Source organism: Choloepus didactylus, chromosome 6 (genome assembly GCF_015220235.1).
Source record: "Choloepus didactylus isolate mChoDid1 chromosome 6, mChoDid1.pri, whole genome shotgun sequence".
NCBI classification, from domain to species: domain Eukaryota; kingdom Metazoa; phylum Chordata; class Mammalia; order Pilosa; family Megalonychidae; genus Choloepus; species Choloepus didactylus.
In genome coordinates, this window is record NC_051312.1 from 133260007 (window position 1) to 133284603 (window position 24597).

The 24597-nt window shown below is 47.7% G+C and overlaps 1 protein-coding gene across 7 annotated transcripts; it reads right to left on the reverse strand.

The window, feature by feature from the left end:
* Positions 1-152: 152 nt before the first annotated feature.
* PCSK7 (proprotein convertase subtilisin/kexin type 7) lies at positions 153-24547 on the reverse strand. 7 transcript variants are annotated; one of them, XM_037841561.1, is made up of 18 exons: positions 24474-24546; positions 23850-23906; positions 22856-22978; positions 21945-22424; positions 21125-21259; positions 20379-20544; positions 18688-18778; positions 17659-17713; positions 17036-17174; positions 16407-16507; positions 13659-13826; positions 13075-13182; positions 12478-12580; positions 3770-3926; positions 3105-3199; positions 2240-2333; positions 1838-1955; positions 153-1608 (listed from the first exon to the last, which is right to left on the reverse strand). In XM_037841561.1, exons 4-18 carry the CDS (start codon positions 22410-22412, stop codon positions 1240-1242), a joined length of 2367 nt encoding a protein of 788 aa, XP_037697489.1. In that variant the 5' UTR covers positions 22413-22424; positions 22856-22978; positions 23850-23906; positions 24474-24546; the 3' UTR covers positions 153-1239. The 7 variants fall into 7 exon arrangements, 5 of the variants coding, with proteins under 5 accessions (XP_037697489.1, XP_037697491.1, XP_037697492.1 ...); XM_037841563.1 differs by having other exon boundaries at positions 23791-23906; positions 24474-24531; XR_005217574.1 differs by lacking the exon at positions 153-1608 and adding an exon at positions 2797-2878 and having other exon boundaries at positions 1908-1955; positions 24474-24547.
* Positions 24548-24597: the final 50 nt, after the last annotated feature.

Genomic DNA, 24597 nt, shown 5'->3' on the forward strand with positions numbered 1-24597 from the left:
ATTCCAGGATTCCAAGAGGGTCAAATTCTTTCAGAGGAACCAGGCAGTGGAAGAGGAGAGTGAATCTTGGGGACTGAAGGAACAGGGAAGCAACTTGGCAACCTGCATTAGTTTTAGGGAGACAGGAAAGGAGAGATGGGGAGCAGGCAGAATTGTATGGAAGGTTTTTATTTTGGAAAAGCTGTGCAGAAAAGAATTCAACAAAATGTTGCTGTGAAAAGAGAAAATCAAATCTAAAGCATTAAAAAAAATTCTAATCAACCAACTAGCTTGGAAGAGAGGAAGAGGCCGAGAACGGGAGGGATAGCCATGGCCTGTCCGGCAGACAGCTGGCCTCCACGGGGTAAGGCCATTTCCCTGAGCACTTTGCAGAGGAAGACAGACAGGGCGGCCACAGGGCTGGAGTGGCGTGGCTCCCATGCTGTCTCCTAAAGCACACGTGTCTGGTGCCTGTTCCACAGCCCTGCTGCGGACTTCCCTAATGAAGCGGCACAGGCTCTGGGAAGCTGTGTCCATCCCCAGCTTTGCCAGGAGCATCGTACCAATCCTTCAGATGAGGGAGGGGAGTTATGGTGAAAGAGTCAGGGGTACTTTCAAAGTGGGCTTCTCATCAGGAGTCTGGGGGGTGGATAATGGAAGCAGCTGCTTTCAGGGCAAGTAGGCTGGGCTGCAGGCTAATTGCCTCATCAGGATATCCAAGTTCCAAGTTTTAGACAGGTAGGTGAGGAAGAGATAAGAAAGTCCAGTTTCTGGGCCCCAGGTCATTAAAAGGACTGGCATGTCCAGGGGCTCCTCCCAGCTTCTGTCCCTCAGTCCTCCTTCCAGGTGACTCCAGTGATGTTTCTGTTGAGATGCCCTCTGGCCATGGCAGGCCCCTTCTCGCCTGGGAGGGGTTCCTGTGACCCCCCAGCACTGACTGGCCCTTGAGAAATGAGGATGCAGGCCTGCCCAACTGGGGGGCAACCCCTTTGCCAGGACCTCACCAAATGCTTCTGTTCGATTGGAGGAAAATCCTATGGCTCTTTCCAGCTTGTTCTCTGGCACCATTCCTCTGCTACTGGCTCTCCCCATCCCTGAGTACAGCTGGAGGATGCTCTTGAGGCGTCAGGATTCCAGCAGCGAGAATCATGACTGCTTTGTTCCTGGAGCTCCCAGTTTGGGAGCTGGGAGCAGCTTTCCAAGCTCTCCCAATTTGGGGAAGGAAGCGTCTGTCCCACATTGAGTCTGTCAGGTCCTGAGTCAGCAAATCTGCTGCTCCTCCTTCCCCTGCCACAGGTCTGGGGGTAGGTGTTCATGAGGGGAGCTCAGGATACTCTTGTTCTGAGATAGCCTCCAATTCCCTTGATCCAGCAGGTCCAGGGCAAGGGGACCAGAGGTGGTGGGAGGGCCTTCCTGCTCTGTCTCCACCTCGTCTGGATCCTTGCTGTTACAAAGTGGCACTGATTCCAGCTCTGTCCCCTCCTCCCTGGCTTTTTGGCTCCGCTGGGGCCAGTGGCAGAGTCCACTCCTACAAAATGGGTCAGAGGCCACATTCCTCTGGCTCAAGTACACTTCCAGCATGTAGTAAATGCTCCAGAAGATGGTGAAACAACCTACCAGCACCAGCGTCTGGGGAAAATTCAAACACCTATGTTAGGGACGGTTGCCCAAAGTCCAGACAGTGAACTCAGAAAGTCTCTGGGGACCTCCCCACCCCTGGGATGTTTGCTAAGAATTAGCTAGTAGAGTAGGAGGAAAGCCAGGAACCCCGTCTTTCTGATCCCCAAATGTGGGGCACCTCAAGTGTCACACGAAGGATATTCCTGCCTGCCTGTGGCTTGAGTACTGGCCCTGGTACCTTGAGGGTGTTAGGGGAGATGGTGTAACCATCCTCTTCAGCAATCTTCATCCCAGGTGGGCAGGGCAGAGAGAAGCCATCATGCAGGTACTCTCCACTCATGGCATTTTCTAGCAGCCTGTGGAGAAGGAAGGGGAGGAGGACTCCTGAATGTGCTTCCTCTGCCATCTGCCCTCACCATCTTCCCACCTAACAGACGAAGAGAGGGAAGCCCCGCAGCACAGAGGGGAGGGGCACCGTCCGGGTGCCCAGCAGATGGCTTTATCTACAGGCTTGAGTCAGGAGCTGGGAAGCACTGCTGGGGTTCAGAGGGAGGTGGGGCTCCCTAGGTGGCCTCTTCCTCCCACCCCCTTTCCCACAGGCATGAGGTGTTCTCCCTGTGCCACACGTGGCTGCACCTACCTTTGTCTGTCCCTGATGTCTACCGGGCTCCACACAGAGCCATACAGGGTCAGCTGCCACTGCCGGAGGATGCCGACCCGGAGTGGCTCATCTCCTAGGGCAGTGAATGGTGGTCCATGAACCAGGCTCCTCGCTTGGTCATGCCAAACAGCAGAGCCTGCCCATCCTCCTGTCCAAAGGGACTCAGACCCCATGGTCTGCTCAGCAGTTGTCTAACTGTGTCCTCCTGACCCCGGGGTCCTGCAGATGTGCCTCAGGGGGTGCCCTTGGGGGATGTAAGGGAGAGGTTGACAGGTGGTACTCCGAGTCCCCAAGCAGAGATGTTATGCTTTTAACTCATAATTTTGGGATTTTGCTTGGGAAAAAAATGAGCTTCTACTAAATTAAACAAAGGTTTTGAAAACTACTGGTCTAGTGAACAACTAATTTGACTGGAAGTTAGGAGAGTGGGGCTCAATTCCCAGTTTCTTCACAGATTTACTCTGTGACCTTCTGCAACTTCAAACCTCTGGGCCTCAGTTTCTCCAAAAAATGTTGAAAATGAGTCCTGCCCTTACCTGCCTACCAGGGCTGGTCGAAGGATGATTATATGTGAAAGGACTTGAAATGTGGTTTCAACAAGGAATTTTTGTTGCTACCCTAAAGAAAAATGTATCAGTCACTTCTCCAAGGAATATGAGAGGTCATATAAATGAACAGTTTTAGACAGCAATGCCCAGACTTTGGATGGGGCGTACTTCTTGCCATCTACCCTCTTGGTCCATAGGCAACCCTGCATGGGAACTAGGACAACTTCTCTGGGGACTCTGAGGTCCAGATGACAATCATGAGAGGCAGGGCCCTGGTGGAAGGCAGGGAGGCTTACCTACATCCCTGACAACGAGTCTGTAGATCCCTTTCGCCCTTTCTCCCCAGCATCGCACAGTGGAGAAGGTCCAATCGTTGAAGCCGTTGGGATCTCTGGTGGAGGAAAGAACAAAGTAGAAAACTTGGAAGACATGACACAGGGAACTAACCCCTTTGCCTACTATTTTCTTACTGTAGTAGCCAAGGAAATGGAGCAGTAGTTGCCTGAGCTACAGCCAGTGGGGAGGGTGCCGTGAAGGGGCCTCAAGTGCTGGTACCTTGCCTTGGGATCGCATGGAATGAGGGGCTACGGCAATGTGGCACAGTGGAAAGGGCAAATATGGAGAGAGCACGGGCTCTGGAATCCAACAGATCTAGCTTCATTCTTGCTTCATTCTTACTTCCTTGGGTACATACTAGTTCTGTGACTTGTGTTCTCACATTTCTTGTTTGTAAAAAGAGGTTACAAAATTTACTCTGCAGGGTTCTTCTAAGCATCTGAGAAAATATATGTAACATGCGGGGCCTAGCACATTGTAAGCACTGAAGCACGTGCTGAACAGCTTCCAGTTGCTAACGGTGGCCAGTGCCACAGCAGCTTAGGACAGTGCCAGCATCCAATGCTCCCATTTCTTTTCCTTCACAAGGCCCTTGTTGCAAAGGACCACAGGCAATTGTACGTACGAGTCCATGCTGCGGGGGGCGCCAATAAGGGACATCATGCCACTGGGGCAAAACAGTCTCAGCTCCAAGCTGCCGCGACGTGGGTGAGTGATGGAGACTGTCACTGCCACATGCTCCAAGGTCTTCAGCCCCGACATGTCCAGGTCCATCCTGCTGACTGTGGGGATTCAGGCTGGGCAGCTGGGAAACCAGCCCCATAAACACTTACGCCCTCACTTCACCCCAGCATCCACAAAGGCACACACTCAAAGACATCACTGAAGCCGCATACAAATATTTCTGGCAACCCCAGGTATTCCACAAGGGAACTGGGACCTAGGGCACACGAGTAAATGGAATACAGGTGCCGCTTTCACAGCTTTTACAATCTAGTGGGGAGACAATACATTCTCAAGACAGAATAAGAATCAAACAGAGCAACTTCTCATTCATCAAAAAAATATTTTATGGGGTATCCACTATAGTTCAGGCCCTGTATTAGATGCTGGGGATAAAAGGTAAGTTGGGCATGGTCCCTGCCTTCTACCTGAAAGTGGAAAATGACATGGTATGAGGTATACATGACTGATAAGGGAATGGAGATGAGACAAATGGGTTCAGGCATATAGCAGGCACAGTCTGAAGAAGGAAACGAACACAGATTGGCAGAGAGGGCAGGCAGACGGTGAAAATGGCATGTATGAAGGTAGAGGTGGGGATGAACAAGTCTCATATTGAAGACAATACAGAGTTAAATTAAAAAAAAAAAAACTACTGAAGTGGATAAACGCAAGGAAATTATGCGAGTAAAAAAAGCCAATCTCAAAAAGATACCTATTTCATGATTCCATTCACATAAAATTCATGAAATAAGAAAACTATAGGGATAGAATGAACAACTTGTCAGGGGTTAGGGATGAGGAGGGTGGTGGTGTGAAGGAGTCCTGTGGAGAATCTCAACTGTGGTGGTGATCACGCATGGCTACACGTCATAGAACTACAGGGCTACACAAACACATGCATGCACATATGCACACACACATAAATGAGAGCAATTGTAATTGGTGAAATTTGAATGAGCTCCAATGTCTCATGGTCAGTTTCTTGGCTTTGACATTGTACTATAATTGTATAAGACATTAACCTCGGGAGAAGCTGGGGGAAATGTGCATGGACTTCCCTGTACATTTCTTTACAATCTCCTGTGAATCTGTAATTATTTGAAAATAAAAAGCTTAAAAAGAAAAACCAGCTGACATGGAAGACTCAACTGGGGAATATTAAGAAATGAGGTCGTAATGCTAAATAATCCTTTCTAAAGTACCTTTTCTTCCACTAACTCATTCCAACCAGCAAGATAGAAAGGTACAGGAGGTAGGGGGCAGGGGACCGAGGACAGGAGGGGCTTTAATAAAATTTATTTAAACAAGCAACTGAGAGTTATTATAGATTATTGAGCAAGGATGAAGCTTTTTAAAAAAAGTGCAAAAGGAAGCTCCTCTCCACAGCTGTGGGTAGACTGAACTGGAGTGAGGAAGAATGCCTCATTCTAGGGCGGGTGACGTGAGCATGGAAAACTCGGTGAAGGAGAAAGCGGAAAGGAGAGTCAGGGCTTTCACTGTAGTGCTTTCTGCCGCCCCCAAGTCCCTGTCCCTACTCTCGCTGCACTCACTGAAGTGCCAGGGCCCAGCATCCACGACACCAGTATTCACGGGGACTGCCTGGCAGAAATCACAGCATCTCACTGCTTTACCTCCTGACTCTAAAGGCCTTTTCTCATCCCATGTCAGCCACCCACATCCACGACCCCTCCCGGAACCCTGTCATGACTCGGGGCTGCTTCACCTCTAATTGTTTTAGTAACCTTCACTGTGGTTTTTCCTACTTCATAAGTAATACAAATTAATTGAAGACAAATTAGGAAAGAAGATGAGCAAGAATGAAAACAAAATAAACACCCACAATTCCTGATAACCTTTTAGTAAATACCATTCCGGACTCTCTCTGCATGTATGAGTACATGTGTGTATAATCTTTTAATTCCATCTGTCAGCTCTGAAAGCCAGTGTTCCACCTTCTCTGATAACAACCTCCTGTCCCTCCACTTTCCCCACTCTCTCCCCAAGCCTGTCATTTCTATAGAATCCCTAAAGCTCCTCTTATCTAAGTGGCTTCAACCCCGAAGCTTCCCTCTCCAACCACTCTCCTGCTTACACCCTCAAGTGCCCTTTGCTTCCTTGCCTTTTCACAGAACCTGTCTGGCAAAAGCCCAACACTGGCTCAGCCCAATTATCCAATTATCCATCTTCTGGGCTGGAACTTCTTGCTTACATCTCTCCTATTACAAATGAAACAAAAACAAAAACAAAAGCAAAAAAAATCCTTTTTCAACTCTTCTCTTTACCTCCTTCTAACTCCCAGTGATAAGAGCATGCGCTCTGGAGCCATCCAGTCATCCAAGTTCTTACCAGCTGTGAGAACTTGGATACATCACTCAACCTCTCAGTGCCATAGTTGCCTTATCTGAAAATGGGGATAATAACAACATCTACTTCTTAGAGTTGATAGGATTAAATTAGCTAATCAATATAAAGTCCTTAGAAGAGTACCTAGCAAATATTAAGGCTACTCAATATTTTTTTCCCCTTTCCTGGTAAACTTCTAGAACGAGCTGTCTATATTCACTATCTCTAATTCTTATCCTACCATTCATTCTTAACATTTTTTCCCTATCATAATAAGATAGTAAGCAAGGTTTAAAAAATAAACCACTTCTAGAATGCTTACAATGGAAAAGAGCAATTCCTGCCCAACTCTTCACCTCCCTTGAGACCTACTCCCCAGAGGCAACCACTTTTTATTATTCTTAGCTGTTTACTTCTGGGATCTACCTCCATGTTTCTAAAGAATGAGTATGTTCTGCTATTTCATGGTTCATCAACTTCAGATGTGATTTGAGGATTTATACTCATACCACTCTGCTCCTTCTCCCCAATGTGCCCTCCCCTCCATCTTCTCAAAATAATTGTATCATAATTTTTGGTTAAATCAGTATTTTGTGTTTACCTTATAATGATCTCATAAATATTATATGGAATTTAGCCAAGTAGTGTACAGTGATTATATTTCCTTTCCTGCTGTTTTCTCCCCTGGAGTTAATAGCTGCCTGTTGTTTGGCTTATTTAATTTTCATGTCCCTATTACTAATTTTTTCCAAACTGTGCAAAAGAACCACACAACCTCCCTGAATACTAGATTTCAAATAAACAAACAAGTCAAGGGCTCCCTCAATGCCATTTTCCCCTCTGGAGTTTCCAGCTCTGGAGCCTTCTGTCCCATCTCCACCAGCTGCACTGCTGTCGAGCTGGGACCTTTCTTCACCTCTCAGCTGGGCTTCCTCCTCTCGCTTGCTCTCTTCCTATTTTCTCCCAACTGCCCCCTCTCTCTTTCCTTCCTCCTTGCCTCTCCCTCCCCCTTCCTTCCTGCTCCCTTTCCTTTTTCCTTTCCTTGAATTATCTTTCAGTGTAAAGGTGTTTATCATCCAGTAGTTTCCAGCTAAAGGCAGCATGAGAAAGACCTTGGCTCTCTGAAAACATCCTTTTTCTTTCACCTTTGATTATTAGTTCGGCTGGGTAACAGTAACTTTCCTCAGAATTCTGAAGGTATTTGGAGGATCTTTTCAAATGACTGGGGATCTCTATTATCTTCAAAGCTCTAATTATGGGTGGGCTTCCCTAAAGTTGACTGGATGGGGACTGGCTGTTTCATTGGAGAACCCCACATATCATATCTCTAAGACTTTTGATGAGGGGCCATTACATTTCTCCAGAGTGGCATTTTCCAATCTCCTGCCTTAAGGAAATAAGCCTGGCTGCCCATGCTTTGGGATCTGAGGGGCTGGCTTGGTGGGGAGGGTCTCCTTTTCTTAGGATAGTGCCTATCTCCCACTTTCTGCTGTATCTGCGGTCCCCGACTCTGGAGAATGAACTTCGCAACTCCTGGCTGGATAAGAAAGGGGCCATTGTCTGGCTGCTGAGGGATAGGAGAAAGTACCTGTGAGTCTAACTTTCAACTGACCCCTATTTTTAGTCTCATACCTCATCTGTCTTTTGTAGTACATGGGATCTCCAAGTCCTGAACCTTTTGGGATTCTGTGACATGAATGGGCTTGTCTCTTAAGTTTTCCCCTTGCAGGTACTGGTATTCGATTTTCTCAGCCCTGCTCACATCTCCATTCATTTTCCATCTTCCAAAAATTTGATGAAATCTCTCATTTGCTGTGATCTCTTCTCTCATTCTCTTTGTTCTTGTGCGTATACCTTTTTTATTCCTTCTTATTTTGGTGAGGTTTTGGGAGAGATAAAAGCATGCATTCAATTTGCCATGTTTAACCAAAAATTTTCTTCTGTCCCCCATTAATCAGTCAACCAATTGTGGTCTAACTTTTTTCCCTATGAATACACTAAAAGCCCTCTTCCCACAGTCACCGATGGCCTGTTAAACTCAGTGAGGCTCTTCAGTCCTTGTCTTACTTGCTCTCACTGAAACTGTCCTTTATTCCTGTGATGCCATACTCCTGAATTTTCTCCTACCTCTCAGGCCATCTTTTCAGTTTTCTTTAGAGGCGCCTTTCCTCTATCCACTCCGTCAATATTAGGCTTTGTCCTAGGCCCTCCCTTTTTTGTCCTGGTGATCTCATTCTCTCCAAGACGTTTTTCTTCCACCTTTACCCTGATGACTACCAAATCATAATCTCCAGTCTGGACTGTCACACTGATTCAATTGCCTTATAGACATAACCTTTAGATGTTGTACAGAAACCTCAAACACAGCATAGCCAAGATCAAACTCACTCTCTTCCTCAATTCTCCCCACTCTGTAGCCCTTGTCCAAATCTAGTTTTCCCCTGGGTTTTCAATCACCACCTACTCAGTTGCCCAAGCTAAGAACTTGGAAAACTTTATATATAATAAAAATTTTTATTCTAGAAAATTTCTAACACATATAAAAGAAAACAGATTTGTAACATGTAACTTCACTAAATTATCAATATATGGCCAATCTTGTTTCACTGTGATTCCCACTTCTTTCTCCAAGATTCTTTTGATGGAATCCCCAGGCTTCATATCATTTCATCAGTAAAGATTTCAGTACCTATCTCTAAAACATAAGGCCTTGGGACTCTCTTTGACTCCTCTCCCTCTCTCCTCACTAACATCCATTAGTAACAATTTATCTTAAAGGCTCTCCACAGCCCTCAAAATAAAATCCCAGCTCCTTACCAGTTTATACATGGTTCTACCTGGGCCCTGCCACCTCCAGTTTGAAATCTTCCTCTTCCTCCTCAAACTCCACTGTGCTGGTTTGAATCTGTTATGTACCCCAGAAAAGCCTATGTTCTTGTAATCCAATCTTGTGGGAGCAGACCTATTGCGGGTGGGACCTTCTGATTATATTGTTTCCATGGAGATGTGACCCCACCCATTCAAAGTGGGTCTTAATCCCCCTTGCTGGAGTCCTTTATGCGAGGATTGATCACACTCACACTTATCAATACAGTGCATATAGCCTTGGGTGGCAATACATGTGAGTACACTAGAAATATTTCCACTAGAATCAAATGTATTAATACATTAAATGAGTTAGTACCTAGAACAGTGCCTGGTGCATAATAAGCACTCAAGTCTTAGCTTATGACCATCACAACAACAACAACAACAACATCATCATCATATCATCATCATCATCATCATATCATCATCATCATATCATCATCATCATCATCATATCATCATCATCATCATCTGGCCATGGGTAAGTTGGTGTCTTTTTCAACTTTCATCCTCTGTCCCAGAAGATCCCAGGGCTGTATTTGCTCATAATCTTGTGTAAGCTATGCAAATCTTTGTCCCTCTCACTGGTAAAGGATCAGAATAGATTTGGATCTAGGAATCACTCATGGAAGGGTAGCAGCTGAAGTCATAACCACAGATGCACTGTCTGAGGAAGATAAGGTAAAGGGAGGATAAAGAGTCATGGACTGAGTCTTAGAGGACACTCATGGTTTAGGAACAGTAAGAAGAGCAAACAAAGGAAACTATCTCGGACAGGGAAGCCAGAAGATAGATTTGGAGCAGAGGAGGTCACAGAGGCTAGAGGAGGAGAGAGGTTTCAACAAAGGCCTTATTAATAGGGTCAGAGAGCAAGAAGGTTAAGAATGACAAATTCTGAAATAGCCCCTGCATCTGATCAGGACAGGGACACTGTGAGGAATGGAATAGTCCCTAGTGGCAGAGGGAGTGTGTAACACAAATGAACAAGTGCTTTAGTTGGTTCACTGAAAAGGATACAGGCTGAAGGGTGACAGGGACTTTAATTTGTTGCCAAACAATGGCGAGGGAAAGACTGGGTTGAAAAGGGAAGATGTGGAGAGGTGATGGAACATAATTGCTCGTGTAGGCAGAAGGTCAGCCAGGCTACTCAGAAGCCCCAGATAAGGATAAAAGGAGAGGTACAGGGGGTGGTAGCAATCTTCCTGTACACACAGTCTCTCATGTGCATTACACACTCCTCAAACCCCACTCTTTCTCCTACCCTCTGGTAGGGATTTTGGACCCAGAGTCAGATTAAAGGAACTGAGGAGCCCCAATGCCTTTTCCCCATCTCTCCCTGTCAGTGGGGAGAAATAAAAACCTGCTTGCTCTACAGCTACACTGCCAAAAATGGTAGCCAGTAGCCACATGTGGCTATTTAAATTTAAATGAATTAAAATTAAATAAAATTTTAAAAATTAATTTCTTCAGTCATATTAGCTACATTTTGAGTGCTCAATAGCCTCATACGGCTAGGGGCCACTGAATGGAGCAGTTCCATCGTTGCAGAAAGTTCTATTGGACAGTGCTGCTCTTGTCTTAGTGGTATTTCACCTCCTTTCCTATCTTAGGGATGTCTAGCTCTCTCTGTCCTCCAAGAAGTTCACTTTCCAGCCCTCTGACATTGAGCCTCCCAAGTCCTGGTGGGAAGAGACCATAGCTTGGTTGTAGGGAAAGGGGTTTCTTGACTGTCTGGGACTGATATGTTCGACCCTCTTATTAACTGGACCTACTTCCTTCAACCTCTAAGCAGGCCCATAAGCTTGTACCTTCTGTTCTGTCTGCTCAGGGGTAAATGTAGTTACATCAGAGGGGAAGACACTTTCACTGACCTCCTGCTTGCTGATCTCTTGCTTGCTGCCCTTCAAACAGAAGGGCTCCACTAGCAAATCTCCCTGAATCTTTACCTCTCTTCTCTTCATCTTTCTCTTCCCACTATACAGCCTCATGTTCTCCCTACCACCTGGAGCAATGTGTCTGTTTTCTTGCTTCCTAGCAAAAATCATAAGCAGTTGCCTGCTACAATACCTAGGGGAGTTTGTTAGGCATTCTGGGGCAACATCTCCTGTTAGTGGGAAGCAGAGGATGACAGAGCTGGAAAGAACTCAAACACTCTTCTAATTCAATGCCCTCATACGACAGAGGTGACGGTGGTTTACTGTGTTACTTAAATGATGGGAAGAGGCCCTGGAAGATGGGAGGCAAAAGTTAAAAAGCATTCTATCTCCAAGACACACAAGTGCAAAGCCAGGGGAGAATCCAACTAAACTGCATTCCTGGGAATGTTCCTGTACTTCTCTGCCTTGGCTGATGCTTTATGCCCTTTCCCAGATAGCATTCCTTTTACGGAAAATGCAATGAACTGGGCCCACGGATTTCCTTCCATGTAGAGGGAAATTGGGCAACTGCTGGACATTGTTAGGGAGAGAAACAACTGAACTCTTCTCAGTTAAACTTCCACCTGATGGAAGCAGCCCCTGATTCTCCCTCCTGAGTTCCTTTCTTTGGCCTTTCCTTCCCCTACCACTGCTCTTGTTTGGTTATTCTCAGGAGGACAGGAAGAGTGAGGATAGGGAGTTCTGGTTTGAGCCCCAAGCATGACATGCTTCAACCTTCACAGAAAGTAGTGAATAATTCTGCTTGTCAAAATCCCTCCTATAGCCAGGGGTTGGGGAAGACTCTGAAGTGGGAATTCTGGAAATCTGCAGATGGATAATTGTCTAGCACAAGTATCACACTCCTGCTCTTTCTTCTCTGGGAAGAGGCTCAAACATAAAACCACACTTCTGACTGAGAAGATGTCTGCCCCTCACTGCTTCAGGACAATCCAGGTGACCCTGGGCTCCACAGAGGCAGGGGCAGAGGATGGGCAACTGAAGTCTAGGAAGTCCTCTACAGACTCCTCTGTACTGCCACCAGCAGATCTGACTCTCTGTATCAGACAAGCCTTGAATCAAAACAAGAAATTCCCAACTCCTTTGTCTAAAGGCCACTGGGCTGAGGAGAGTTGTTCAGCAAGTTCTTAACATAGAAGTCAAAGGAGCTTTTTCCAACTCTTGCCTAGCCTCCCCAAGTCCCAATCCCACTCTTTCCCACCAGTCTTTCTAATCTGTTCCTCAGCAGCTCCTTTCCACGAGTAGTAACTCAGGAGAAAGGTCTTGTTTAAACAGTCAGGGGACCAGCCAACTCAGAAGCAGCATGTCCTAAAATGGTCAAAGAAAACTCCACAGGTTTGGCTGGAGCTCAGCTCCTAAACGAAGGGGGGTAGAATCCGGCAGGGAGGATGAGTTTAACTTCCTCATCACCCCGCCCCAAACCTCAGGCCCACGATTAACCCCTTTTTTGCTGACTACTTACCATTCCACAGGACCTCCAGTGAAAGGGGGGACAGTGGAATAGCCTTGTTTTCTCTTAACACAGGACTGGCGTATGAAGCTAAGTAAGGGACAGAGGTCCAGATCTAGTAAAGGAAGAGGGGTGGGGGTGGGTGTGGGGGGGGAAGAATGGGAATTGAGCAAACGAGATTGATCACACTCACACTCATCAATATGATATTTAAGGCCCAGCTCTTTCCACTTTTCCTCTCCTTATCATCTTATTTTGCTCCGAGGACAAATGATTCCTGAGGCTCCTGCTGATACCCTGGAATGCTCTCTACGGCACCAAGTCAAGGAACCAGAGGAAATGGCTGTGACCAGGATGGGAGATGAGAACCAGAGCACCCTGAGAGCCCCAAGCTCGATTCCGGTCCCATCTCCTCTCTGTTAGTAGTTTGGTAGCATTAGTCATAGTGTTAAGCCTGTTTTCTCATAAAACAGGTATCAGCTAGGTCAAATAAATGAAACAAATGAACATTATTAAGCACCTATGAGGTACCAGGCAACGCTTTGGGCATTTAGTCCCCCTCCCTCAGCGCCTCCCCACAGGCCCCCTGCCTCGCCCACACCGGTTCACCTTGGCTGCATTAACGAGTCTCCAAGCATTCAGGAGGCCGAAACCATGCTGGTGGCTATGGCTGAAGCCGGCCTCATTGGTGATCCAATCGGCACGGCGATCCTCATACTGAAAAGGACAGAGGTCCTGTTTAGTCTTTTGCACTTCCAATGAAATCTTAACGTAACTCTAGTTTCCCATAGTTCCCAGGCTTACCCTGCTTGCTGATCCATTCTAGACTCTCCCACTAAGGCTTCTAGGAACGGATTCCCCAAGGAAAGCTGGGACAAAAGGTCAAAGCCCCATGATGTCACCACCCTGATGGCTTGCTTCCAGAGGGCAAGGCAGGAGACACAAGCTCCAGAGTAAGGGTGCTCAGACAGCACTCTCCTTTGTAGGTGAAGATGACAGGCAGAACTGGAACAAATGAGTTCAGGTCTGTGGTCCTGATGGGGTCCCCACACCTGTTCTATATATATGCGATTCAGAAAGGGACTTGTACCTAACACTTAGAATCTGAAGCCTCCTGGTATCCCCACACCCTTGGAACTTAGAACTCTAGGGTGGGTTGGGCCAAGCCATTTGTCTCCCTGTGAGGACCTCACCTGGGTTGCTGTGAAGACAATGATGTGCTGCACGTCCCGCCAGGTGAGGCAGGGCCGTGCCTGCAGCATCAGGGCGATCATGCCAGCCGCTAGAGGGGCTGCAGCTGAGGTCCCTGTGTGGCCCTCAGTGCAGCCTGTGCCCTTCTGAAGGTCCCAGTCGGTGGTCACCTGGGGAGTGAAATGGCAGGGAGTGGGTTAGAGTCTGATTTCAGAGGTATTAAGGAGAGAAGAGCAGGGACTAGTCCTCAGAACAGGGCATGCAGAGGCTCTTCCTTTGTTAAGAGCTGAATCTGACCAGAGGAAGGTCAACTAGTGAGCCAGGAAAAGGAGATCCTTAATCCTTGGAGTAAGAGAACCCCTGGATAACTAAAAAGATACTAAAAATTCAAGAGTTTCTTATAAAGACATGTTGTTCTGGAAAAAGACATGGAGACATGGGAAAGGCCTTCAGTGCAGAGAAGAGTTTCCTTATTCTTGCTCCTCTAATAAAACCATACCCTGATTCTCCACCCCAAACCCCAGCCCCAACCCTCCAACCCCCATAACCATGCTAGACAGAGGAAGTGGCCAGCGGAGATCCTGGGCCCCAGCTTGGAGCTGGGACAACAGTGACGGCACCATTCAAGGAAATCCAACTTGGCAGCTCAGTGATAGGGGCTAAAGTGACATCAGTGGAAACAAAGGGAGTTTGTTCTTTGGGAGAGGAAACTGCTTGCCCACCTCGCGTGCTCGACTGGGCTTAATGTCTACACTGCCTGCCCTGGGTTACAGCAATCTCCACAAGCTGGCTCAATGCTTAGGGCCAGGGTGCCTTGGTTGGTTTCCATGCACCTCCCTTCTCTACCTATGGTTTGGAGGTGGGAAGCCAAAGTTTGGTGGGGGAGGAGAGTTCCATGTGGGGAGAGATGGCATCAAGTTTTTTTCATGCTTTAATTATTTAGCCAAGGAGGGCCCTGCCTAAATTTGCCCTCCACTGTGTGAGATTCTGGATCCTAAGCACTTAGTGCCAGTGTTAAGACCACAAAATTTCTTTCTTCCAAACTTTTCTTTTGGGTCAGATACCACGATATTGACTTTGGCCAAGAGCTGCCCATTCTCCATTGTACTCATTGCTTCCCTTCCGGCTGTCACAGCAGCTGCCAAGAGATGTAATTTTCACTGAGACATCATATACTCTCAGAAGAAACGTGAAAAAACTCTCCAAGTTGCAGTCTCAACAAGAGTGAGAAGCCTGGTCTGTGTCAGGGGGCAGATTGATTTCTTCCTGTTAAGGAATCAGCCTCACGGTGACAGTCTAGTGTGCAGCTGTGAAGTCTGTGAATTTGCCTAAGGTGGCAGGAGCCCCTGGCAGCCATAGGAAAGTCCAGCAATGCTCCCACGGACAAATTGTGGGAAATGTATGCTCCATCCCCTGCCCTCAGAAAGACAGCTCTGCCCAGCTGTCGTGGTCACTAAACAGAAACTAGCAACAGGAGGTGTCCAAGGCAAGGATATTCCAAAGATGGGAACTTGACTAAGCAAACTCTTTTCGCTTCTGGATGAATTATAATTCAGATGGAAGGTGGGAATGGGAGGAAGAAGTTGAGTTAGGAGGAGAAAAGACAGGCAGATCAAGAGTAAGGAGTCATCCTTTGGAGCCTTCCTAGATCTGGCTGGCAGGGGCCAGCTGGATTCCCTAGCATTCTGCCAGGGGGTGAAGGGCCCAGAACACTCTTGCTCTTCCCTGGCCCCTCCACCACACCGCCTGGCCAGGGGTGGGGTGCCCTCTGTACACAGAGCTCAGTCTGTTGAACAAGGCCTCTCTTGCCCTTTTGCTTTAGTCCACTGTGTTTTCTCTTCTCCCCAGAGCAGGGGGTGGGGCTTGGTGGTGGGGATCAACTGGCACAGAGCCTTGGAACACTGTGTTGACCAGAAATCATGTATTGGCAAAACAAAACTTCAGTTTTGGAAAATGAATTTAACCCAGCAGGAAGACAAAGCAGCCTAATTCCCAATGGTCCTAGAGAGAACTCCCAACCCTGGCCACTGGAGAAATCTGACACCAACTGGCTCCAGCCCAGCCCTTGCCAGGGCCTCCTGTCCCCGTATTACTCTATTAGGGGCAACAGGGACAGGCAGGGAGCTCAGGATGATAGTCTAGAGACCTGGCTTCAACCTCATGGGATGGAGCTAAGCATGGCCAGGTGGAAACAACAGACCCTGAATTCTTTAAAAGGGTTTCCACAGGCTAAAGAAGCTCTGCTCCCTTGCTCTGGTGTCTTATTTGTGATGGCTCCAATAATAGCTTCAAGGAAAGAGCTCTCTTGTGGACTGACCTTTCCCTGACTCTTTTTCCCACCCATCCCATGAAGACAAATACTAGGTTTACTCCTGAGGATAAACATGACCAGAACTCACAGTATTTACATGAGGGCTGAACGGCAATGGAATGATGATGTTCTGTTTTAAACCCACAGAAATTAGCCAAAGCTCAAATTCTAGCAAATGGAGACATTTCAAAGAAGTTTTTAATGAGTGTGACACTTAGTCAATAGATATGGATGTTTCCAGGTTAAAAATTTTCAGATAAGAACCATTTACACAGATGAAGTCAGAATCCTCAGCTCTGTTCTTCCAACAGTGACATACCTTAGAAGACACAGATCTGCTAGGGAAGAGGAACTTGAGGGACAGCACAGGGACACAGACAACAAAAAGAAGTAAGGTTGAGATGCCTGAGAGAAGTCCTGTGGGACAGGAGGCACTCACAATGCTCCGGAGCATCTTGTCCCCACCGCTGAAGGTGACAGCTAGCATGGAGGCACACTCTTCTGCATAGAAAGGCATCCGTCCCTCCTCATCCACAGCACCTAGGGACACAGCGGGAGAAATGGGAGCTGAGATGAGGCATGAGTCCTATGGTGCAGGTTCCTCAGAATACCCACTATCCTCACCCGGTCGGGCAGCCTCAAGTGGCTGAGGGGAGGAAAAGGTCACAGCCCAGATTTCAAAGAGCTTACCATCTAGCAGGCAGTCGGGCAAATAAATAAATTCAATTTGGGGTGGCAAATGCTATGACAGGGAGCACAGTGGACAGTCAGAGAAGGCCCATGGAAAGAGATGCAAGCATAGAAGCCTACCCAGTTGTGGTTGGGGTGGAGGTGGGGTGGGGTATCTGCATATGACAGGCTGACAGTGTTCCTAGGGGAGGGTGACCTCTAAGGAAATCCTGGGACCTTCTGACAGCAGGTCTAGTTGCTCCTTTGAGCAAGTAAGATTGTATTCAGATGTTTAGACAGATACACTGAAGTAGGGGCACACCAAGATATACAGCCCCCTCCTGTCCCAAGTGATCCACAGACACAGATAGATGGAACCATCAGGTGGCTAGGTTCTACCTATGGTGACTGTGTAGATGGAATTGGCATAACCGTCATAATTGCAGTTGTCGTTGTGCTGGCCCCCGTTGCCACTGGCCACCACGAAGATGCTCCCAAAGCCCTGGCGGCCAGCAACCACCCCATGTTGCAAGGCAGCCTGAGGAGCAAAAACATCACAGTATCAGTTGATGAGCTCAGAGAAAAACCTCTACTCAACATTCTGCTCACTTTCTCCTTCCCCGCTAGAAGGAAGAGAAAAGAACAAAAGTTCAAAGGGCATTGGGCATGGGGAAAAGAGGCTTAAAGATGGACACAAGATGGGGAGGAAGCTGTTAGTTGGGCAGCTATTTGATGGATGTTCTGCTTATCAGATGATGGTGTGGGGCCAAGAATGGGGAACAGCCAATAGCAAAATCAAAGGGAAACAATCTCCCTACCTAGGAACTAGTGTTCCTCACATTCCCCCACACCCAAGTTTTAGAAGTACTCTTCCTGGGAAAGGGGGCTGTAGGGCTGATGGCATAGGTCTGGCACTACAAGTGAGAGTGGGGCAGGGAGAGGGACTGATTTGTAGTTCTTCTAGGGAATGAATGAAGAGGGTATTCTAGGTCTTTGAGAGTCCTCATGCAGTTCCCAGTTACCTTTCCAAGCTGATGGGGTCCATCCACTGTCTTTCCATCATCATCTGGTCCCCAGCTGTTAAGAAATACTTAGAGTGAAGAGCCGGAGCTAGGCTGTGGCTACCCACCCAGGGCCTCCCAGTCTCACCTGGCCACCCTTTGCCTGTGGCTCTCACTTTTCTGCCAAGGGTTCAAGTTTAGGACTCCCATGATTAAAAGTCATGGGGCTCAAAGAGGCCCTTTCTTCTACATAAGAACCAGGTACATCACTCACTCTAAAGTGGAAAACAGAAGTATGTGCTATGCTTCTTCTTTTCCTTGGAAACTTTCCCAGTTTAGGACCATTTTAACCTGCTTCTACATATCCTTTCTCAGGTCCCAGAGAGCAGGAGACATAGCGAGAGAGAGGGATAGGGGATCACTCCTCTCCTGATCTAGGAATCTAACACTAGCCTTGGTAGCAGAGCACCCACAAGGAAGTGTTCAATCTGTGTAAGTTCTTGGTTCTTAGGATGAGGAGTTCTTTATTTTTTCCTTCTGAGGAAACATAGTTGATGGCTGTTGCCATAGATTTAAGGGAAGCACTGGTTAGGGGGAAGAGTAGGTGCCATCAATGCCATGCCCCCGCCCCCACCCCCAGTGACTGTCACCTGAAGCTGCATGTTCCAAGGTGTATATGGGGCAGTGGGGACTGGTGCTGGGTCTTCAGCTTATCTGTGGTTGGAGGAGAAAGCCCACTTTCTCCCAGAGGCCTGATGAACTTAGAGAACAAATACATAGGACTGTGGGGCAGGCTGGATCACTCCTGACTGTTGGGGTAATGCTTGGGCCTGAACATGGGACACACCATTGAGAATTTAGTGGCTGGGAATCTGGAGAAATGAGGACAATGTATTTTAGAGCCTCCCACATCAGCCGGACCCAGTGAGGGGACTTTCGCTCGGACCTGCCTGAACCGGCCTGTTTTCCTGTTTTATTGTTGTTGCTGGAGGGTTAGTCTCAGGTGCTCCAGCCTCTGGCCTTCTCACCTGGTTCCTGGCTATGCCTCACCTGCAACTGTAGATGTCATTGATCTGATAGTGCTTGTTGAACGCCACAGCCTCCATGCTGTCCGTGAGGGGTCCATCCAGTACCCGGATACCTAGCGAGTGAAGGCCACACCAGCTCCTCAATAATGCTGGTCCCACAAGAAACTGGTAACCGCGCTGGTCCTGAGGTGGGGAGCTGGGTGGTGGGGAGCCGTATGTGGGAGGATAACTTTTCCCTGTCTGTTCTTTTGTATCTTTTGAATTTTTGTACCACGTACATGTATTACCTATCCAAAAATATATTTTTTAATGCAATGTTGGACTTTAGGCCTAAAGGATCATGGGGTCTGATGGGAAGGTTAGAATGCAGTTTACCAAGGTTCTCTTCTTATCTTCATCCTTAATCACACAGAACACCCAGCACAGTGCTCAACACAGAGAAGGCATTCAATGAATGGTTCTTGTTTCCATGACTACTGCCAACGAAGCCCTGCTTGGATGCCTACTTTCAAACTGCAAAGGTACAAACGGGCTTTGGGTAGAAGGCACAGGGCCCGAGGGCTTCTGGCACCCTCTGCAGCCTCATTCACAGCAGGCTGCTGCCCTCTGCCGGAGCACAAGAGGAATACAGCCCATCTACTCAGCCTGAAGGTTCTGCCTTTACTAGGAATCATGAGGAAGGGTTCCCCATTTATTCCCTTCACCTTCTGCCTTGGTGGACAAAGACTGAAAGGCAAAGGAGCCATTGACCAACCTCCAGTAGGTGGCAGGACTGGTCAGCTTTCTTGAAAGGATGGAGAGCAGACAGCGATCATCAGGACTGGAGCTGGTGAAGTGGGAGATGCAAGAGAAGCCTCCCCAGTCTCAAGGGGTTGTGGGGAAAGATCAGATGAGAAGGCACTTTGTAAATGAGGAAAATACAGGTACACAAGTAGAGAACAGTCAAGTAAAAAGGAGTTCTTAGTATCACGACTTGGGTCACTGATGGGGCGTAACCATTATCAGAGGACGAGGCTGAGGAGGCAGGAATTGGGGCCTCTGACCCCACATCCAAAGCATTTCCACTTTTATTCATTTTTATACAGTGGGTTTTGTTGCTAAAAAAACAATTCTGAAAAACCATTGGACTGAAAAATCCATGATCTGTTTGGGGTGATGGAAAAGTTTTGGTAATGTAGTGTGGTGACGGTAACACAATGTTGTGAATGTTATTAACATCATTGACTTATCTACCTGAATATAGTTATATGAGAAATTACAGGTGGTATTAAAAAACAAAACAAAACAAACAAACCATCATAGGACTATTCAACATGAACCTAATGTAAACTAATTAGTACTATAATTAATACTTAGACTATAGTTAATGGTACAATTATAATAATATTCTCTCATCAAGTGTAATAAAGGTACTACACTAATGCAAAATGTTAAAAATGGGGGCGAGTATATGGGAGCCCTGCATTTTCTGTATGATCTTTCCATAAATCTATAATTTGTCTAATGAAAAAGAAATAAATAAGAAATTTTAAAAAATCAATGAAACGATTTGTCCTACAGAAAACTATTATAAGCATACCCTTTGCTCTATGCCATGTATGTTGAGGGTAGGATAAAGAAGTTGCAGAATGGGGGTGGGGAGGTGGGGGGGCAGGGAATGAAGACTGACATCCCATAGTAGTCTCCCAAGACTAGATTGGAAGAATGAGCTACCTGCTATGCGGCTTCCGTAGGCCACTCCCACAGCACAGAAGCTGTTGTTGGGCACTGCTGCAATTTCGCCTGCACATCGTGTACCATGATGATTGCCATTCTCCACATCTGGGTGTGGCATGGGGTCAGGGTCATTAGAATTCAGGTCATAGCTGCCCTCAGGGCTCTGAGGAGAGGGAACATGTGGTCACTCACGATTCAAAGGGGTTAGGGCCTGAGGCTCAGGGAGGGGGTAGCTGGAACTGGGAGTCTGGAGCTCCAAGGAAAGGTATTAGGCCCAACCCCCTCTCCAAACCACACAGACTACAAGATGTGAGATTGAGAAGTGCCACAGCTCTCAGCAGGAACTTCTCTTGTATCTCACTGGAATGTGCTCAGGGGACTACTTCATGGCTTGGGAAAGCTGAGATAGGAGATAAAGGGCTACTTAAAGGTCAGGCTTTAGAAAGAATCCTCAGAACTTCTGTGGAGAAGGAAGCTGTCTATAGGGGCCACGCCTCACTCCCTGGACAGGAAGTAGCAACAAGAACCAGGAAGTACAACCTGGGATTACTCTCCTTTGCTGGGGTTGGAGCAACACCCTGTGCCTTAATTGCTGGTCTGGAATGTTGGCAGGGGAAAGGGGTAAAGGTAGAACAGTATTCCATCCCCCAGGCCCTCTAGCAAAGAGGAAAAGACTGAGGCAATATCAAGGAGCTAAGACATGGGGTGGGGTGGGGTGGGGTGGTTGTTCCAGGGCCCCTCACATAGTTGGGTGCGATGTCCTGGATGGTGTGTTCCACTCCATCATCCACTACCACCACTGTCACCCCTCGCCCAGTTACATTGCGTTCCCATACTCCTGTCACATTGATGTCCCTGCCGGGGCTCCGCCGGTTGTTCTGTAGGAGAGACAGGGTTAGAACTGTTCCCAAGCCTTGGGGGTCTAGTGACAAAGCACAGCCCAGAGAGAGATGAAGTTGCAGCCCCTTCTCACGAACCTTGGCCTCCACCAAAGAGCCAGGCACAGACTGCAGACCTAGTAGGTCTAGGTGGTGACATAGCCAAGTAGGGGCAAGTGAGAGCTTTACCAGACCCTAGGTCTCTAGGGAAGTTTGGCATCACTCATGGGTGAAACAGGGTGAAATGGCGACTAGATTAAGGGTTGGATAATATAATTATTATGCTGATAATATTAACAGTTAACACTTACAGAGTATCGTGTTTACATGTGTCAGGCATTGTTCTGAGTGTTTCACATACATTAATTCCTTTATCCCATAACTCTACAAGGTAGGTACTATTACAATCTCCATTTTACAGATGGAGGGTTACACAGCTTGCCCAAAGGTACATGATAGCAAGTAGCAGACCTGGAACTGAGCCTGGGCAGCCTTTGACCTACACGCTAACCATTGCAGTACACTGGCTCTCTAGAAGAGAGTACAGGGAAGACAGAGCCCAATGACAAAAATGTGGGCATTCTTGGGCAAAGGACGGGGCAATTGAAGAGTGCAAAGTCCCACTAAAGGACTGAACATCCAGAACCTACTCATCTGGAGCTGAACACAAAAGCGCTGGACTCACCAGGTGCCATTGCTGTGGGTACTTGGGGTCATTGAAGTGGACACTGCGCTTGGCACGTTTCAGCAGTCTCTGCTCCAAGTGCCAGCGCACAGCTTCGTGCCTGGCCAATACAGTCTCTGCCTGCTGTCGGAGAGCCTCTACTTCCTGGTCCTCACTGGGTCCAGCTGGCTGGACAAAGAGGTAGTGCCCCTGCAGCTCCCCGATGCGTCCAGCATTCATCAGTCCTGCTGCCTGGGCCAAGGCATCTGCCCGTTGCTCCAGAGTCTCCTCCTCCCCCTCACCTTCCGGGCTGTCCAGATGCACAGCCCAGCTTAGTCCCCCTGGACCCTTGGCTTCAGGCCCATGTATCACTGCCAGGCCCATGACCCAGGGAACCAATAAGAAGAGCCCGGCTAATTTCAGCCAGAGGCAGGTGGGCAGGCCCAGGGGGGCATCCAAGTGTGGCACTTTCTGCCTCCCCTTCGGCATCAGAGCAGTAGGCTGCAGACAAAGAGAAAGGACATCAGAGATAAAAGAGCTGAGAGCTGCAGGAATCTGAGAGGGAGACTTTGAGCGATCAACATGTTATACCTGGAAACTCCAATCTTTTCCTTTTAAATTATTAAATATTTGATTCTCTTACAAGTCCCTAGGTAGAATGGAGGCCAGTACTAACCCCGGTGGATGATGACCTCCCATGGCATGATGAGCCAATCTCCACTATACCAGATAATCAAGCTGAGTTTTCAGTTGCTAATAGGCTCATTCCCATTATGCCACTAAACGATCCCAAAGTACATACTATTCCCCCAAATTACTGGCAGAATTTTGACCACTATTTAAGAGAGACCCACCCACCTCCCTTTTCTCAGTAGACTTTTCAGTCCAGTTGTCCTTGGGGCTGATTACCCCCAATAGGGCCCCGTTCCCACCTGGACTCTGTGTGAGGTTGAGCTCCTGGTCCGGCTAACCACCTCATGCTCATTTTGAGCAAATCGAGAAAAGGCATCACTTTCACTGTGAGTAGTGTGGTCTCTTGAGCACAGACTGTAGACCTGTGGGCCCCAAGAACAGAAGAAATAGTGTCCCACCAAACTCAGTGGAATAAGCAGAGGCTAGCCATGAATGCCAGGACCTGTGACCAAAGAAATTGGCCAACAAATAGGTATCATTTCCAGGGATCTAAAATCAATCATAGACAAGGACAGAATTGGTACATTGAGGACAGATCAGTACAAATCCCAGAAACCGCACTTCTTGTCCTAACCATCATATTATCATTCTTCTTCCCCCTAGAGGCCTAGAGGAGGGCTTGAAATTTTCCCTCAAACTCCTTCTGAAAAAGGAGGTAGCACTGCTTCCTAGAAGTGCAGGTGGCAGCTAACTTCCTGATATGTGTACCTCTGCAAGGATGCCAGATGAAGTAACAGTAGGCAGGAAGCAGGGTGAAAAGGGGAAGCCAGACAATGCAATTGAAATGGAATAGGCTCATGGTTTAGGGCAAATGGGCAACCAGGAGAGAGGAGTTGCCTGGAAAGCAGCACTAAAGAGCTATCTCTAATCACTAGGTCAGCATGTTGGTTTGAGGGCTCTAACTCCAAAGCTAGGACTGTCACCCGTGGCTGGATAGAACCAGGGAATCCGTACTTGGGAGCCCTCAAAGAAGAAAAGGTGCAAATTAGAACTGTTGGGTAGTCCTGGGGACAAAGACCGTGCCAAGTCTTTGGGGCGGCAGGACATGCATGTTCCTGTTGGTGACTGGGCTCCCTCATTAGAAGCCTCTGGGTATTTTACTGAAAACTCCCTGGAAAGTGAAAGGGGAACTTATGCCACATAACATTTTCCTCCGAAAACCTTCATTCCACACCTCTTTCTCCTTTTCCTTTTAGGCTCCCAGGCGTAGGTCCCTCTCAAATTCCTACGCACCTTCCAGTAAACTCAGTTGTCCCAAGACATTCAAGCTTCTTCCTCAGTCTGCATACCCTATTTAGTAAAACAAAATCTAGTTAGATAGTCAGATAGCGAACCATCTTGGCAGGCTCCTTATGTCTTAGTAGATTTCACAGTAGATTTGGGGAAGAGAAACCTGACCTCTTCTTCGTTGCTCTCTGGCACTTTAGCCCCAGGCTTCTGGGAAAGGGAACAAATACCTTCTGAAAGCAGAATTCAACCTCTCCCAACCGCTTAGGCTTATCTTTACAGCTCTCAATTGCCAAGGGAGAAGAGAAATAATATGAGCTGCCAGGAGTCCAACATTCTGCTCCCAAGAGACCGTCCTTCTTGCAGTCTCTACGTCCCGCTCCTAGAAACCTAGTTAAGTACAGGAGTCACTTTCACGGATTTCCCTTTCCATGGTCTCAACTGCTCCTTGCAATGTGCCGCTCTTTTCAGAGGGACTCACACTATCCTGGCATACAAGACCCCGGTGCCCCGTTTCCCGGGGTCCCCCCTACCCCAGGCTTGAAGGCGCCTTCTGTGCAATTCCCTCATCCTCGGACACCGGCTTCCTCGACTTCCAATGTGCAACCACCAACGTAGTTCCCAACTCACCTGCTCAGACGCAGCTGCTACGGCCGCCGCCTCCCCACGGAAACTCCTGGCTTTCCGGGAGCAAAAGGAGCCAGTGACAAGAACGTCACTTCCGCCCCGCGACCCAGCCAATCAGCGGCGGGCC